Source organism: Lygodium microphyllum, chromosome 25, assembly GCF_053477565.2.
Source record: "Lygodium microphyllum isolate KBCC chromosome 25, Lygodium_microphyllum_v1.1.10, whole genome shotgun sequence".
NCBI classification, from domain to species: Eukaryota; Viridiplantae; Streptophyta; class Polypodiopsida; order Schizaeales; family Lygodiaceae; genus Lygodium; species Lygodium microphyllum.
The window spans coordinates 6746025-6765201 of NC_141159.1; the positions used below are offsets into that span (position 1 = coordinate 6746025).

Below are 19177 nucleotides of genomic sequence, written 5' to 3' on the forward strand. Positions count from 1 at the left end.
CCCGGCCCTTGGCGGTCTTGGAATATTCCCTAGCTAACTAGGAAAGATTCATAATATGGTCAAACTTGCCGACGAGACTACCTTCCTAGGCTATAAAAGAAAGATCCCCTCTAAAGCCGTCATCAATCTGTCTTTCACCTAGCTAGAGTTTTTTTAACCACCTTAAGCTCTTTACCTATCATCTGTCTGGATCGCCATATAAGCTTCATAGTGGAAACACATGGGTGGACAGAGCCAACTTTGTATCAATTCATTTGAAATTAAAATAGTCTTTGTTTTTCTCATATTTGTTGTGTGTTTCCTACTCCTTGCTCAGATTCTGTCCGCTGTGTAGTGTAATTTCTACATATTAGAGCCCAAGGGGCTTTGAGGAGTAAAGGGTGCGCAAGAGGCAAGGGCTTCAACAACGAAGAGAAGAAACGCGTCTGCTACATCAAGTAGTGGTGTTAGCGCATTAGGTGGTGTTGCTGTTGTACTGGCAATTCAAACACAGAGGATTCGTTCGCCAATCTTTAACGAAGGTAAGTTAGATGGTACAAACTATACTTTTGTGGAAGTTTAAAATCACAACTAATCTTAATTCTTATGAGCTTTTGGAGACGGTGTTGGAAATCACTCTTAAAGCCCTAAAATCTTAACCACGAAGGCATAAAAAATAGTACACGTTGCCAGGCAAACTGTTTTGACATTGTTTGACCTTGATTCAGTACACAACCAAGGCATTAGAGGCTTGGAACATATTGAGGAGTCAGTAAGAAAGGAAAAATCAAACAAGGATTCAGAACTTGGAGAATCAACGAGCAACAGAGAAGTTTGCTGAAGGAGAGATAGCTGAAGCATTCATCACTCAGATCAAGAATCTGTGCGACCAGATGGCTAGTGCTAGGATACAAAAGACTTAAGGAGCTAGCTCGGAGGTGTCTTCGGATTTGTCCACCAAAGTTTAATGGATTGGTAACTGCCTTAAACACTCAGGGGAGATCCTAAGCTTTGACGTTTGAGGGATTTTGTGTACTACTAATGGAGGAGGAGTTAGAGGCTTAAAGTTCGGGAGGGTAGCAGCAATGGAGATGCTGCATTCTCCGCCAATGTGAAAGGCAATGGTGGCTTCTCTACCAATGGTGACAGAAAGAAGAAGGGTGGTAAGAAAAAGTTTCAAGGAGAGTGCTTCTATTGCAAGAAGAAAGGACATGCAATTGCAAATTATTGTGTCAAGAAAGCAGATGAAAGGAATGGCACCGTGAAGACTAAAGGGAAGGAGACAGTCAATACGACTGAAGCAGAGTTGGAGTTATTCATGGCGACCATTGAGGAAGTGTGTTTCTCGGCGCAAGAAATATCTAACACTAACTCATGGGTATTGGATAGTGACGCCTTCTATCACATGACCAACAAGAAAGATTTATGTAGTTCTATGGAGCCTCTGCAAGAATCCATCACCGTGATGGTTGGGGATGATACAAAATGCCTTGCTAAGGATAAATGTACTATTTCCTTTGTTACTGCAAATAGTGAACTCAAGAATCTTTCAAATGTGTTGTATGTTCTAGAGATTAACAGAAATCTGCTATCTGTTGCTTCTATAAGTGATCTTGGCCATAAGGTGAGGTTCACTAAGATAGGTGCAAAAATTATCGATAGCGTTGGCAAAGTTATTGGCAAAGGAGAATGAAGAAACAAATTGTATGAGCTAAGTGCTCCTATAGCCACCGCTGGTGTGGGCACAAGTAAACTTTGGCATGGAAGATTTGTTCACATTGGTTTTGTAGAGTTGAAGGAGATGCATAAGCAAGGTATAGTTGCTCACCTACCTGCAGTAATTGAAATGAAATAACCATTTGAAGCTTGTATAATGGGCAAGCAACAGAGAAAGGCATTTCCACAAGAAAGCAAGAATTGAGCGAAGGCTCCTCTAGAGTTGGTCCATGCTGACTTGTAGGGTAAAATGCCTACAAAAGCCTTGGGAGGATCTTTTTACTTTATGTTGATCGTTGACAACTACAATAAGAAGATGTGGGTGTATTTCATTCGTGATAAGACTCAAGCTTTTGGTAAGTTTAAAGAATGGTTGAAACTTATTGAGAATGAAACAGGGCAAAGTGTGAAGAAGTTTAGAACAAATGGTGGTGGTGAGTTCAACTCAAAGGAGTTTGAAGTCTTGTGCAAGAGCAAAGGGATTAAGCATCAATTGACGACGTCTCATACACCTCAGTAGAATAGTATTGTTGAACGCCAAAATCGCACCATTGTGGAAATGGCAAGGTGCATGGCAAAGGATTGCCTAACCAGTTTTGGGTAGAAGCTGTTAATATTGCAATCTACATTCTCAATCGGAGTTGAACAAAGGCTCTTCAGGGCAAAACTCCTCATGAGGCCTACTTTGGTTTCACATTTTAGAACTTTTGGATTTGAATGTCATGCACATGTTTCAAAGGATAAGAGAAACAAGTTAAATCCAAAAAGCACAAAATGTATCTTCTTGGGTTATAGTGATGAGCAAAAGGCCTATAAATTGTACAACCAAGAGGCAAAGAAGATCATAGCGAGCTATGATCTGGTATTCAAGGAGTAGCCACATATAGTGGAGGAGGGGAATATAAGTTCTTCCACTTTATCATTTAGCGAAGAAGTAGTCCACTATGAACCTATTCCAAGAGCCATTCCTACTCTGAAGGAGGAGGAAGCATCGTCTTCGGATGATGAGGACAAAGTTCACCAACCTTGAATCACGCCATCGGAAAAGTCATTGCCGTGATAGGTGAAGCAACTCTATGATTGTAGCATTCTATGCCTACTACAATGGAGGAAAAGGTCGATGGACCAAGGAGGTCTTTGAGAATAGAGAAGCAAAGAAAGGCTTCTGGTCACATAGTCAATATGGCCTTGATGGCTGAGATTATGAGAGAAGTAAAGGAGCCAGCAGACTTGGAAGAAGCACTTGCCGATCTACCATGGAGAGCAGCTATGTAGGCTGAGTATGACAGCATCATGAAGAATGAACACTTAGAAGCTAGTGCATCGGCCAGAAAAGAGGAAGATTATTGGCACTAAGTGGGTCTGGAAGGCAAAGTACAAGGCTGATGGCAGCTTAGAAAAGTACAAAGCCAAATTAGTTGCATAGGGATTTTCATAGGTTGAATGATCACTATTCGCACAGTACTTGCAGTGGTTGCTCATAAAAAGTGGCCAGTTTACCAAATGGATGTTAAATTAGCATTCGTGAATGGTGACCTCAAGGAGGAGGTGCATGTGGCTCAGTCACCAGGGTTTGAGGCTCCCCATTCTGAGAACAAAGTCTGTAAGTTGAAGAAGGCATTGTATGGGCTGAAACAAGCCTTAGAGCATGGTACCGGCGGATACATAAATTCTTTCTAGGTTTGAATTTCAAAAGATGTGCCTTAGATGCTAACTTGTGTGTTTATAGGGATAGTGAAAAGTCTGTTGTGATTGTTCTATATATGGACGACCTTCTTATTACAAGTGACTATGAAGATATGATCTATCAAACTCGAAAGGCTTTGAGCTTTGAGTTTGAAATGATAGACTTGGGCTTGTTGCACTGTTGTTTGGGGATTGAAGTCTACACAAAATCTTGATCTCTCAAGAGAAGTATGCATGGGAGATTTTAAAAGCATTTAACATGACCGAGTGTAAGGAGATAGCTACACCTATGAAAATCAATGTGAAGTGATCCATTGAGGATACATGAGCACTAGAAGACATTGGGAGGTATAGGTTGATTGGTAGCCTCATCACTTGTGTAACACTAGGCCAGATATTAGTTTTGAGTAGGTTCTCAAACAAACCATGAGAAAGTCATTGGAATGCTGGGATGTGGGTGCTCAGATACTTGAAGGGAACTCTTGACTATGGTATCACAAATAGTTCTAGAAGTGCTCTTATGGAGAATTGTGACTCAGATTGGATAGGTGACAGTGATTCTAGAAAATCAGTTTTTGGATATTGTTTTTCTTTAGGTTCAGGAATCTTCTCTTGGACCGGTAAGAAGCAACCAATTGTGGCATTGTCTTCTACCGAAGCAGAGTACAAGGCAGCTTGTTTTGTTGCATGTGAAGCAGTATGCTTAAGGAGGATCCTATGGCATATGGGAGTACATAATGAAGATCCAACAGTGCTAAGATGTGACAATTAGAGTTGCATTGCCATTGCCAAAAATCTAGTTTTTCATGCACGCACCAAACACATTGAGATCTAATATCACTATGTGCATGACTTGATTCAGGATGGGATAGTAGAGCTGGTCTACTATCCAATGGAGGAGAATGGAGCATATATCTTCACTGAAGCTCTTACGAAGGATCTCCTTTGAATTTACCTTGAGAGACTTGGCATTGGGCCGAGAATGTAGTTCACCTGTGGGTGGACATTGAGGGGGGGTGTTAGATATGCTGAAAGCCCCACCCTCGTAAGGTGCCACCAATGATAGGTGCCTTTTGCACTCTTGTCTTCTGTGCTTGCTGAATCCATTGTATTTGGTTCATATATGATGGCCTATGGCCCCATTGTACTTTGTGATCTTGTTATCTTGTACTTTTTTTCGTAATTAATACAATTACCCATTATGAGAGAGAGACACACACACACACACACACACACACACACACACACACACACAGAGAGAGAGAGAGAGAGAGAGAGAGAGAGAGAGAGAGAGAGAGAGAGAGAGATTCAAACACTTGAATTCTCAACAGTTCTTGCTACAAATAGAACCTAGCACAGTGATCAACAATATTGTGAGCTGTGCATTCAAGCATGAAGGTGTCAATTGGGGCAGACTGAGCAACAGTGTGGGGATGACGGCAGACATTGCTAAATCAGTTCTGTTGGGAAGAGCCAAAGCTAAATCAAGCTCAAAGAATGTGCTCGTGCTTTCAGTGCCAGATATTGTGAAGCTCTGCCCACGAAATGTATGCAGCCCATTTCTCAAGTTTATGAGTTGAATTACATTATAGGCTGATTCTGCTCTGCAAAAGGGGCATGTTTTCATTGTGATTTTAGAGCCTGAAAACAAAGTGGAAAATACAGTGACTAAGTGACCTTTCCCTTACAGGTTACAGGTTTGCATGTAGCTTTGGTGCATGTGATGTTGAGACGTGGTTTATCTGCATCCGAAATTATAGATAAAGCGAACATTACAGCTACAGGCTCCAGTAATGAGAATTTTGTGAATCAAACAGAGTCATTTCATAGGCCAGAAAGTCCTTGTGACTTTAAAGATTTTGTAGATACTGCAAAAAGGGATCGGGTGATCGGCCCGGTCCACTTTGGTGCAGATGAAGCAGCAATAGCTCTTGCGAATGGAGATGCTGATTTCAGAAGTAATGAACTCTATAAGTATGTGAAAGATGGTGGTATAATCAAGAAAACAGTAACCAAGCTTGGCATTCTTCAGTTTTTGGAAAACAATGCTGGTGTGAGTATGTCTAGATTACCTACTTTTGTAACTGGTAGTAAGAGTGAATATTAACAGGACGCACGTCAGTATGCTAGGAAGCTGGCATGTGTAAGTCTATTTTTCATAACAGAAACATGTTGATTTGGCTAGTTGTGAATCATGTCAATGGGTTTTTATGGTTCTTTATCATGTGGACATTGTGTCTTCCTGCACACCATTTTTCTAATGTTCATGGTGATGCTTTGAAATTTGAATATGTCGGTGTGTGACATCTCACAGCTCTGCATTATGTTTTCCCATTTTCCTCCTTTCTACTCCTTCTGCTCATGTCCAACAAATCAGGCTTGTGTTTCTCTTCTTTCACTGCCATCATCTACATACACCCTCAGCCTTGCTGTTTTTGTATTATGCAAGTTCAACTTGACATGTATAACTTGCTTGGACATTTGACCTCGTAGTTGGCAAGAGGATCAATCTCAGAGCCAATTATGTTTTTTCCTAGAATGCCCCGCTGTTCAACTGGCTTTATCCTCCATAGAATATTATTTTCTTCTTTCTCCCCTTCCCTTTATGTAACCTCGGCCTTTCTGTTTTAGAATCACCAAAGTTTGACTTGACATGTACAACTTGCTTGGACAATAACCTTGTGGTTGGCAGGCATCAATTGCACAGCCAATGTCTTTTTCCAGGATGCCTAGCTATTCAACTGGGCTTGTCCTCCATCAAGCATACTTGGTCCTTGGGTAAGGCCGTAGACGGTAGCCCTTTTGGGAATTAAATGGGGACAGTAGTAGCTGCAAATGGAAGAACAAGCACACTGTAAAGGGTTAGTTGATTCCGAAGTCGAGCAAGGGAGCTCTTGCTGAAGTCGAATGCTATTATGAAACGGAAAACCTTCAAATTTCAAATGTCTTGTGACTTTGCCCTTTCCTGACTGTTGTATTGCAGTAAAACCTTCTCTGTTGAATAGGGGTGAAGTTGAAGCTCCTCTAAAGATTAATATGAGACACCATGTCACGAATTTAATTAGCTTTCTAAAAAATTTACAAAACAACAACTCCCTTGCTGGTTGTTTGAAATGAAATTTGATGTGGAGTGTTCAGGAAGCGTGCTTCTTATACTGCTGTATCATTTGTGTGTACTTGGATGTGAATTATAAGGCTGAGATGACTGAGTCTCCCTGTGAGTTCAAACAGTCAGCAAAGCCCAATATCTAACCTAATGAATGAAGAGGGAATCTGAGAGAGCTTTTGAGAAAATTTTCCAAACACTTAGAAGAAACTCCTAAATCTTTTATCAGGATATCAGGCATGCAATTGTCAAGAAAGGCCATCCAGAATGATCCAAGTTTCTACAAACTAACATTGGGGATGTGGTACAATCTGATTTGCATGCAAGCATCCCAAACAATGAGGTGTGGCAATGCACTGTTTGACCATTTTTTAGCCCTAGAGGGAACACTCCAATCATGCATTTCCAAAAGAATAGCCATCAGACACTAGTATGCTTGCATATACAGAATGACATTAATATTTACTCATTTATACTTGAATTCGTGTTTATACGTATGTGTGTGTGCGGCGCATGTGCACACACGAAAAAATATAACACACTTTTTCTTTTTGACTTCAAAACGTGTGGCCAATTTATATTTTACTTAGAAGAAATACAACAATGTGAAAACATTAATTTATGTTTCGACCCTAAGAGATGTAAGATGATACAGAAATGATTCTTGTTTTCCTCTTACAATTTACTATAAACGAGTATGTTATCGAGAAAATAACTATCCACTTTTCCAGGTACGCACAAAAGAGATTGTTCATCATTTGCTGGAAAGTTCCGAGAGTATTTTTTAACCTAAGAAGGAGAATCAAGAATTCATAGTGACCATATCATGTATGAAACACAATCTTTAGGAGATCCTTAGCAGCTATCCATATTTGATGATACCCGTACCTAAGATCGATCTTGGTGAAAAATCTTGTAGCACATGGTTGACCAATAAGGTCGTCCATTCGAGGAAACAAATACTTGTTTTGGATAGTCACATTTATTGAGACCTTTTCAGTCAAACGAAAAACGCATTATGTCGTCTGTGTTTTCAGTGAGAAGGATGGGCAAACCACACAAAGACAGACTAGGCTCAACAAATCCCTTTGTAAGATAGTCATGCAGTTGCCTTAGCTATCTCATCCTCCTTCAAGAGATGGGATAGCTATCCGGTAGTGTCTCTATTCTGTGATCTAAGATTCCATGAGATGGTGGAATTCTGTCACACATAATTCTAACAGAAAAACATCAGACAATTCATGTAACAATGGATCGGGTTATTTTCTAATGCTTGGGTTATTATCAACATTAAAATGAAATGAAAGGGAGCTATATTGCAATGTAAATGGTTGAGCTTTTCCAAGAAAACATACATAAGTAACAACTTTTGGATCAGAAATATATTTGCTGAATTTTAAGAGTCAAGACTTCATCATATTTACACTAGATTCAACGATCTTGGAGGGTGAGTAGCCCTCGATCAAGAAAGAAAAAGAGATCACATGGCATTTATAATCTACCAAGAGTGGGAATGATCTATCAAAGAACTAGGGCATGCTGAGGATGATATCCATGTGATCAAGGCCCATAGGTCTGAAGTCCAAGGCCTTGTGGTACTGTTGAATTGAGAGGTCAGCTGTGGTACCATACAATCCCAACAATCCAGCCCCAAGCCCTTCTTTTAACAGACACGATTGTTGATGTGAACAATCAATGGGTGTTATATAGAATGGAAATTTTTGCACCAAGCGAGAAGAAAGAAAATTATTAGTAGAACTATTTTCAAACAATCTGTAGTTGGTGATTAACTTAACTACTAATCTTTAAAAGGTTGTACGGACCAAACATAATTTTGCTCACTAGACAACCTGTACAAGTACTCTTGCTGAATATTCAAAAGGCATACTTGGAGATTCCAGGGTATGTACCGATGCTTTGGAGCTTGTCTTCACCTTTTCCTTTTGTGGACAGTCCTTGTCCCCATGAAAGTAACCAGTCGGATGGTACATAAAAAGATCCCTCAAACGATCCTCACTTTGAGCTGCTCCTGTGAATTGGGAGTCAAGATTTGAAGTTGTTGCTGCGAGGGTTTCTTTGACTTTGAACTTGACATGTCTCTATTCAATTTGATATGACATATTGCTAGAGCCACGCATCATCAAAAAATATTAGCAAGAACGAAGAATATAGGAATATCATTAGTGCCTTTATGACTTAGTGATTTGTTATCCATATACTGACATATGACAGAGATAATGGCTAATAAATCACAATATGATGACAAAATGCACCTAGTGAGTTTTTTTTTAAAATGTTGGAGAAATGGTAGGTTGTGAAGGTTGGAATCACATATCATGTTTATCATCTGAGTTGAAGCCTCTTGAGTAAGTAATGTATTCCATTACAAGCTTTTGCTCGCGGCTTTTTGTTTGACATCATGGTTAAAGAGATCACTGTTTTTTGGCCCTTCTGAGGGTCAGAAGATGTGTTTTGTTTTTCCAGCAAGAATATGTGGAGCTTAAACTTGTAATGTTTGTGGATCATTTTCATATTCAGGGAAAGCCTTTTTCCTGCTTGTCAACTGGCCACCCTTGTTCTTTGCCAAAGTATTATCAAAATTATTTATTTCTTCCAATACGTGAAGAGGATTATGTAATACCTCATTCTAGTACCTGGGCAGCAATTCGAAAAGATAACGCATTTAGAGCAATTCTTACGGGCCATCTAAGGCCTTCATCATGTGCAAAAGGTGCTTGAGCTCTTGCTAGTACACATCTAAGGACTTTTTTCCTATGTATGGCTGAAGTAACTTGTAGAAGCTGACAAACTAGTTGTCAGTTACAAACCACTTTTGAGAAATGGATAGAAACTCCACTGGAGTCTCAAGCGTGGGATGTAGCCCTGCCCACCAAGTGTATGCCTTTCCCTAAAGCATGACTTGTCTATGTTTGATGCGCTACCCATCATCAAATTGATGTGAATCAAAGTATGCCATATTCCTTCTTCTCCCCTTGAAGGAAGCAGGATGAAATTGAAGAGGCAATGTGGGCATGGCTGCAGCTACAAGCTGAAAAGTTTGGAGTGCAAAGCTCATCGAATTATTGTTGTGTTTCCTTCACTGTGTTTGTAGAGTCACCACAAGTGACAAGTCTGAATCAAACATGACAAGATTCTTTGTGATGGAGTCAAACGGATGACCTCCATGCATTGAGGTTTGCTTGTGACAAGAGCCTCAAATGGATGCACATCATGAGAAGCCATGTTAATTAAACAAAGTGCTATGCTTATAGAGAGAGTGGTGAGAGTAGAAAAATATATAAGATGGAGTGATAAGGAAGAAATAAATGTTGATAAACTTGAAGCTGATGTGAGAAAGAGTAAGAGCAAGAGTTTTTTTAAGTATTGTTGTTATATGAAATAATGACTAAAATAGGCAAAGGAAAGACTACCTTCCAAATAGAGATGCCAAAAATAATAATTTGGTGGGGCAACTTGAACAAATTGACCCATACATGTCATGAGGGCAAGTGCTTGGGTCAGGTTAATCGAGGTTTTAAACTAGTATTGCACCCCCACCCCTTCCTCCCCCTTTGTTTCCACCATGAAACAAAAGAGCACATGCCATGCGGAGGTCCGGGTATGACAAGTAAAATTGTCCACCTCACCAATGACACACTCTTCTAGAGGATCATTGACTCTTGCCCAATGAGGCGCCACTTGTCTAATGGGCTATCATTGACCTGTTGCTAGTTGTTGCAAGCGCGTGAAAGCACCACCAAAAGCCTAGTCACCCAAATTGACCTCCTCTACCTGAGGCTAGCAAGGTGAATGCATAACAAATCATCTTTCTATTGTTTTAACTTCTTCTCTATGTTACTTCAACATCGTTCCCTCCCCACACTATTCATCTTTTGTCTTCAACTTTGCCACACATTCTTTCTCCTCTTTCCTTTACAATGTTAATCAACACTAACATCAATAGTGATATTGGCATCAATAATAATGTTAACATTGATATTTTTTTGCAAATAAAATGTGGCTAATTATATTACTTTAGAAAAAGAAACCTGAATACAAAGAAGTGATCATGCTCAACAAAATAGTTGGAGCTGATGATGAGTCATAGATATATCAAGTATACAAGCCTCTTAAGGCGGTCTAGGGGGGATGGGGGCAAGAAGCCATGGAGGGGGAGTGTATCGCCATCTGGGGTTGCCTGCCTGCATCATGAAGAACATGTCTTGGCTGCCCCAAGTGCGCGTAAAGTAAAAACAGAGCTCTTGGCGAGCTCGAGACTCACCCTGCACTTGGTTCCATCGGCCGCGGAGGGAGTGGATGATGGAGGTCTAGAGCTTTGCCAAAGTCGCATGTACTGAAAGTCTCTCCCCGCCAAAAACCTCCTGACACCGCACCTTCCAAAATGTGCCATCCAGTAAGACTTCCTACGATCTCCCATACCTGAGAGCGGTTTTCTATGGGCTCCAATACCTAGCAGATGGGTAGAGCCTCCAAGCCGACCACTGCGCATGGCCCAACCTCAATGATGAAGATCGTGTCCTGCATCCTAGCCTCATACAAAAGGTGACGGCCTTGGTTGACTGCCTGCCAGCAGAAAGCTCCCCATGAGATACATCCAAGGTTGGGTGCTATACTGTGGAGAATGCAGCATGCTCCTCTCCACACGAGCTGCGCCATCTCACATGACCGAAGGCAGTGCTTCGGAGTTTACAGGGACTATTGTGGACAATGTATACAATCTCCATCCTTCTACATTTGGGCTAGCCAACTCCCCATCGCCAGGCCTCCATGTACCAATAGCCATAAGAAATACGATACCCTCCTCGGCCTCCGGCTGTCCCATAGGCCGGTGCTAACAAATATGTCGGAAAGCATCTGTGATGTTGTGCTCCGCCCAGTATCTGCTACGTGACAGTGCCTAGTCCATGTCCTCCTCCATCAGTTTGTGTCTGCCAATCCTGGCTGTGTATTCTAGGAACCTCGATGGCTTCTTGGCGACCACAATGGCCGGCCATAGCCACTCTTTAGGGTCCCACTCCAGCTCAAGTGGCCTACTCTCCCATATCCAAAGGCGCCACTCCCGGTACTCCTCCCAAAACACATAAGGGTCCAGACCCCATGTCTTTCCTTGAAGGCCAACGACCCAAATCCTCCTCCACGGAAGGATAACTATCCCCTCATCGTGCTTCCCACTATTGAGAAATAGATGCCCCCACTCCTGCACGGTAAAGAAAGTCCCATGTGGGGCGCCGCCCACTCTACGTGCCACCTGTAGGGGGATATCTGTTGGCGAAAACCTAGCGGCCCATACCACCCCAAGCTCTACCGGCTCTCGTATCGGGGGGTCAAGCCACTCTTGAGGTATCACAGCGTCAATCTCCCTTCTCCTCAGCTCAACTCCTCTTTGGCATCTTGATGCCCGTTGCAACACCTCTTGGTTTGCCATCCTGTACACCTCCCGCCATATCCTGATGGTACAAGCCGGGCCGGCCTTCCAACTAGCCCACTGGATGTGGGGGCGCTCACCAATTTGTACCCCCTCCTGATCTCTGACTTGGGGGTTCCAGATCACCGGTTGGCAGTCTATCTCCTCCTGACAATCCCGGGGGCTCTGAATAAGGGCCTTACGGAGGCCCTGTCACACACGAAGTAGGATGCGGAGGACGGAGGATCTGGGGGGCGTGATCTAGGCCGTGGTAAAGAGCCATCTCAAGGACTGCCTCCAATTAGTGCCAAGCCTCGCTGCACTCGTGGAGGCCCTCCTGGTGTGAGACCGCGGACTACTAGCTCGCCCAAAAGGACCAAACTCTGATACTCTGGGTCTATGATCCCGAGCCCTCCCTTTGACCAATGCTGGATGATGGTTGCCCATGCCACTTTGGCTTGGGAGTCCCTGGAACTGTTGGACCTTGCTCAGAGAAAATTCTGCATGAGGCGGCAAAGTTGAACTACATAGGACAAGGAAAAGCACCAATACGAGGCAATGTACCAGGCCGTTGCTAGGAGGACCTGGTTAACCACCAGGGCTTGGCCTGCTAGGAAAAGGGGAGCAGTGCTCTAGTAAGTCAGCTTCCGCCGAATAGTGTGGAGGCATAGTTGTCAGGTACGAAAGGTACGATACGTTATGGTACGATAAATTACGGTACTAAATGGTACCTTAAGATTTTATAAGGTACGGTACAATATTAGTACGACAGAAAAAATAATTATTTTGGACAAAAGATAATAGAATATATATTTCAAGTCTAAATAGCAATGCTATTAGAGTATATAAGATGAGTACTTGAGGGTAACATGCCAAAACCTAATGCGGAATGTGCAACATGCGCTATTGCTAGCTACAACTTGTAACCACATAGATGGGAGTGGATACATCATACATGCATGATCATACAAATAAGAGAAGTGTGGGCTTGAGAGAGAGAAGGTTGAGAGAAATTGTTTGAATCTTAAATAACCTAATCTCATGGGACAATCATATTAATATAAGGAGCATTTAGCTCGTCCCAAAGTGCAGTTCGAATGGGAAAGATACATCCATTAAGTTTGTACCTTATGGTACTAATATATAAGGTACGGTACCTAAAGTATGGTATGGTATCAAACCTTTCGTACGTGGTAGTAGTGCAACTAGAGAGAGAGAGAGAGAGAGAGAGAGAGAGAGAGAGAGAGAGAGAGAGAGAGAGAGAGAAAGACTTGGGGGAGAAATAAGAAAGAAAGAAGAAAAAAAAAAGAAATGAGAAAGAAAAAAAAAGTTGTAGACTTAAAGTAGAGTGGCCAAAAAGCGCCCATGTTTTTGTAATAAATCGTACGGATACGTACTGTACCGTACCATACGGATCAGTCCATACTACGTACGGAGACAACCCTGTGTGGAGGATTGGAAGAAACTGTTGGGTCGGAGTGATGTCGAGTCCCACTTGGAACCCTAGGTTAGGATTGATATTAACATAGGTATTACGAACTTCAACGAGCCATTGGCCTTCAATGCTTACTTGTCTATTAGAGTCTTCTTACCAAGGCAACACTACTTGCACATCAAAGCCTTCCGATTGCCAACAATGGTGTGCTGTGGCCATGAAAGGACAATTTCTTAGCCGCCACCATTGAGACCCATCGAAAGACAACCAAAAAGCATAACCTTGGCATAAGTAATACACAAGGGTAACAAGGCAAAACCTGATGCGTATCATGTGCAATGCGCTACAAGTAGACAGATGGGAGTGTATACATGATACATGATACATCATACAGAAAAGCAAAGTGCAGGGTGGATGGACAAAGAGACTCTACATTCCTCTGTGTGTGTGTGACACACACACACACACACACACACACACACACACACACACACACACACAGATAGAGAGATCAGTTTGCTCATGGATCATGGGAAAAATGATGTCCTTGTCTTCTTTGCATTCAGATTATCTCTGCCTTTTCCATTTCCTTAGATGGACAGCCCTGTGGTGGCATATTTGGCGCACTCGGAATACCTTCATTTTTGATTTAGTATCGGGCATCCATGGCCATGTGGCCTGTGTTCATGGTTTAGTATTATGGTAGATCTCCTCTATGGTCTCAGCTGATCCGGTTCTTCGTGACATTGCTGCTCCCTGGCTGGATATAGTTCGCTCCACTCTAGCTGTCCTTTCTGATTGACATTTCAGAGTTAGAGTTGTGATAGACTTTTAGTTGTATCCGTGTGTTTTTTACTATGCTGACCTGATGGTCTGATGTAAAAAATGTATATCCTTTCTGTTTGGTTGGCCTGAAGGCCGGATGTAAATATTCCAATATTAATATACACTCATTTACGAAAAAAAAGAGAGAGAGAGGCTTGGCATGACATTTTGGGGGGGAAGGGGAGAGAGAGACAAAGAGAGGAAGAGAGCGAGAGGCTTGGACATGCGCATTCATCTTGAAAGTTGGGAGAGAGAGTGTGAGAGAGGCTTGAAATTATGATAATAAACATAAGGCTTTGAAGTTGGAAGATATTGTATGGTCCAGCCTTCATGGGCAAAAAGTAGTCTAGTTTTTGGTACAAATTGATACGGATACGTACTGTACCGTACGATACAAGCCATATAGAACAAACCAGTCCGTACGTAGTACAAATGCAACTATGGATAGGTGGTAGGATACTCTCCATCCAAAGGCACAACTTCATGATTGGCTTCACTCCACATTGCATACATGCGGATAGCAAAGGTGGTGCTGATGGGGCAAGGCATCCTGATGGCAACTACAGTAATCATGTAGTGACAGTGCCATCACAACTCCCAGGATGGCTCACATGAGGAATGTGCTGCACTTGCACAAATGTAGGAACAGTGCCAATACCAAGCCCTAACATCATTGCTGGATGGCAACCACAGTAATCATGGGGCTGCATATGATGATATGTAAATCAACATGTTACTAAGAACAACTACTAGGATATGTGCTTTAATTATAAGGCTGCATGTCATGGTCACCAGAATTCAAAGTCTTTTGAAATAAAGGAATAATTTTGTGCAGAAGAAAACAAGGCTGTATTCTTACTACCCACCACTTTAGAAAGCCAATCTGAAACATTATTCCAATTTCCTTGTAGTCCCAATTGACTCTGTCAAAAGCCTCTTCAAAGTTGAGAAGTAAAACATCAAGATCAGGCCTTCTGAATCTGCCTAAGATTCTAATCTCCACAATCTTTTCTTCTTGTTCGACATTGCATGGATGGAGAGGTTGCAAATCGTAATACTTGCTGTCCTGCTTCCATGGTTGTTAGGTATGAAAGGTGTGATATGGTACGGTACAATAAAATACACCATTAGATGATACCTTAAGATTTTTTAAGGTAAGATAGATTAAAAATACAATATTCTCTCCTAAAAGTTACTTAAAACCTAAATTTTTTGACCAAACAAGGTAGAGAAGTAGTGTGAACAATTTTTGTGTGGAGTTCAAAAAAAAAAAACTCTTCCCGTCGCGTCGTGAAGCTGCCCCTGTCTCCTCCTGTACTGTCACCTACGCCCCCGACCTCCCCCCTGCCTACGCCCGACCTTCCCCCCGCCCTGCGCCTGCATGCTGCCCGCCTATGCCCCTGACCTCTGCCCCCCCGCTACTACCCCCCCCCAAAGTTGTCCCCTCCCCTTGCAGCAACTCCCTCCTCCGGTAGCACAACAACATGATAGGTAGGTTCTCAGCAAGGACGTGCAATGGAAACCTTTGGTCAAACATCGACACATTCTGCAAGTGCCCCCTAGTCAAACACCTTGCGCATCATCCTCTCCGAAGAACAGCTCTTAGCCATCCGTGCTACAAAGCTGGAGTTGAAAGAAACAACGATCTTTGGTCAGGTTGTTGGACACACCCCATCGAGGGCCCAGCTGTGGGATCGGCTCCACTCCACATTGCGCATTGGCATAGCATAGATCGCGGAGGCAGTCCCCATGGGCCAAGGGATCTTCATGGTTGGACTTACCTTTGCGGATGCAGCTCGTGAGTTAGTGGAGAGCTCACCCTATGCCTCCATAAAGAGGGTCATTTACATGGTTCCTTGGCATAGGGGATTCACCGTGGAGACATTTGCACTCCATAACAGATTTCTCAGACATCAAGTCACCTTCCTTTTCCCTGGATTGGTGGTTGAGTACCGCCAGTTAGTAGAGGACTTTGGACGGCTCTTCGGCACAGTTCTTCCTGCCTCCTTTGCTTATGCAATGATAGATGCAGGAGTCCCAAAGATATGAGTGGCCATGACAAAAACAAAGAGTATACCAAAGTTCCCGGAGATTGAGGCAGGAGGTTACTCCTTTAGGCAGTAGGTCATTGTGATTGGGCAACTAGAGTAGTGCATACACTGCTAGGGCTTTGGGCATTAGGCAGCAGAGTGCACACATTTCGGAGCCAAGGCGGCTCCGCCAACATGCCCGCAAGTGGACGTTGACGGCTTTACACGGGTCCAGAGACGACAGAGAGGGACACTGCAGGGGGGTTTGTAGCCTGCTGCTCAGACACGACCTCGACAGCAGGGAGCAGAAGGGCGAGCAATGCCCCCCCGGCAGAGCACTCTGCAGCCCGCCCCACCTGGCAGGACCATAGTCCCCCACATCCACCACCCGTGCTACAGACTACCTTACCTGAGATCCCACAGTCTCCACACCCACCCCCCCTCCTCCCATGGATCCCCCATTGACCTTGGCCCAAACCCCCCTCTTCGCAGGGCCACTAGCCTCCCCTTTCCAAGGCCACTAGCCCGCCCCCCCTGCCCCCCCCCTCCCCCCACGTACCTTCGACCACCCCACCATCCCTCGATCCGCAAACACCCGCCACGTACCTTCGATCACCCCACCATCCCTCGATCCTCTTCCCCCCCACCACCTCCCTTGCCGAGCACTCCCCCTGATTTGCACTCGGTACAAGTGATCCCCCCTAGACCCACCCCCCCTTCTCCCACAAGAGGTGATGAGCCACACGCATACATCATCCTTCTCGCGATAGTCTTGCCCTCCCCACACAGCCACCAGCTCATCTGCCCTTGCCGCCAGTCACACTTTCCCGAGATAGGGGTAGCTGTTACTACAGGAGTTCTTCCGTAGTGGCCCGTGGTCCTACCTAAGAGTTGCAGAGCGCGGAGAGTTTCCACTACCTCTAGAGGTGGGGATCTTCATGATTCGTAAGTCAAGGAGGGGCAAGGTCCATTTACTAGCACCACCGGATGGACCAAACTACGCCTTTTTCCTTCAGTCCTCTCACTCAGGGGATGGGACGACGACACAGATAGAGGAGGAGGTGAAGAGTCAAGTGATGGACCACATATCGTAGTGGATGGGAGAAGAAAGACTAGCACTGTTTGCACAACAGTGGCTAGGTTTCATGATGGACATTAACTGGTGGGTTGGTGTCGAGGTCCAACAGTTGAGCATTATCTTTTGAGTCCCTCCACAGTGGAGAGCTTCGATGGATGTGATCGAGTGGCCCCTAGCACTGGCACCCGTTTCTACCAGTGTACAGAGTCATGACTCTTAGCATGGCTGATAGATGCATTGGTAGTACCACCTGGAGCATCTATCACCCCTATGGTTCGCTCGAGGGCCACCATGAGGGATTGGAGTTCGCCGTCTAGGCCTGTGGCAAAGCGTACTTGCATGCTCCATAGTTCTTCCTCCTCATCAACAGCTTCCACACCAAATAGATGTCTGTCTGGTCAATCACAGGTTTCCCCATGAGCTTACACCTTGCATCTTGGAATGTGAACAGTCTCCACTATAGTGGGGCATGTGGTTCTAGGAAGTTGATTGTTCGGCAGGAGTTGCAGCTAGCCCTTGCAGGACGGATAGACATCCTACTTCTGCCGAAGCACAAGCTTACCCCCGTCAGGGCCCATCGAGTAGGGAAGGTTTTCCCAGGCAGGTCACACACCTACTGGAAGTACACCATCGGTGTCGATGGCAGGAGTGGAGGCGTATGCACCTTTATTGGCCCGAGCCTTACCGTCTGCGTACAGGATCATGGGGAGATTGTGGCAGGGAGGATTTTATGGGTCAGGTTGGATATTGGGGACTGGTGCCTCGGAGTCCTCAATGTCTATGTCCCTATTGAGGTTAGGGCACGCAGTAGGTTCTGGGTGGAGATTGGAGCAAGACTCCCAGAGGTGGACTCCTGGATTGTTGGAGGAGACTTCAACAACTTGGAGACCTTAGAGGACCAGCAAGGTAGAGGCAAAAACTACCAAGGCATGGTTGGGGAGGAGCAAGAGGCATGGGAGGTCTTCCTACTCGTAGTAGGAGCTTGTGATGCTTGGAGAGACCTAGCTTTCCATAGGAGGGAAAGGTCGTTGGACTTCTCGTGGAGATATAGGCGGAGGCTAGATGGAGTCTTGCTGGAGCGGTTGGACAGGTTCTATGTGGGAGAGTGGGGATGCCCTCGCGGAGGCCAAATAGGGCAGTTGGCTGGCACCACTCTGTCCTCGGTCCTCTTGATACTTGATCCCTCATCATCTTCCCTAGGTACACGATCCTGTCGATTCCCTGACTTGATCTACAAGAGAGAGGAGGTGAAGAGACAAATTGAGTAGATTTGGACTAGGGAGTGGAGTAGAAGGGACCGGACTGCAAAGGAGGTTGTAGAGGTCCTAGCCAAGTTGAGAAGTATCTGCCAGGAGGCAGCCCTATAGGGATCGGACAGCAGTGCTGGGAGGAGGAGAGAGCACTCCGGCGGGATCTAGCAGCCACGCAGAGATTATTACAAGAGACACTAGGGGATCCCATCCTCCATGCACAGGAGGTGTGCGCATGAGCAACTATGGCTTGCCTAGAGGATAGGCGCTCGAAGTACTCATTCCGTACCTCAGGAGCCTTCTAGGTGCGGAAGGGGGACACGATATGCAGGGAGTTTTTTCAGGCACACCAGCCTTGCACCTCAGGAGAGCAGATATGCAGCCTTCGGGATCAATATGGGAGGATTTGCTCTAGCCCAGATGAGGTGATGGAGATTGCCACCGACTACTACAGTCCACTAGGAGACAGCCTCAGCCAGAGGACAACGTTGCAGGCAGCAGGTCTGGGATCACATCCCGTCCCTCGTCACAGAGGAGATGGGGCGCTCCCTCCTAGCCCCCTTCACAGAGAAGGAATTTGAGGAGGCTTTTCATACACAAGATGGGCAGAAATGCCTGGGAGAGGATGGCCTCTCTAAGGCCTTCTT

At 44.4% G+C, this 19177-nt stretch overlaps 1 protein-coding gene across 16 annotated transcripts in view; it reads left to right on the forward strand.

Moving 5' to 3' along the window:
* LOC148013873 (uncharacterized) overlaps positions 1-19177 on the forward strand; it is a 112060-nt gene that overhangs the window by 65903 nt on the left and 26980 nt on the right. For 8 of the 16 annotated variants that reach the window (XR_015688618.1, XR_015688619.1, XR_015688627.1 and 5 more), the window contains exons 4-5: positions 4713-4928; positions 5072-5434. Coding sequence is in view for 6 of the 16 variants with exons in the window: in XM_087666609.1 (XP_087522735.1) it covers positions 4713-4928; positions 5072-5434 (579 nt within the window). In the remaining 10 variants the exon portion in view is untranslated. Of the gene's footprint in view, positions 1-4712; positions 4929-5071; positions 5439-6716; positions 6831-19177 lie in introns of all 16 variants that reach the window. The other 8 variants (XR_015688625.1, XR_015688624.1, XR_015688626.1 and 5 more) reach the window with 3 other exon arrangements.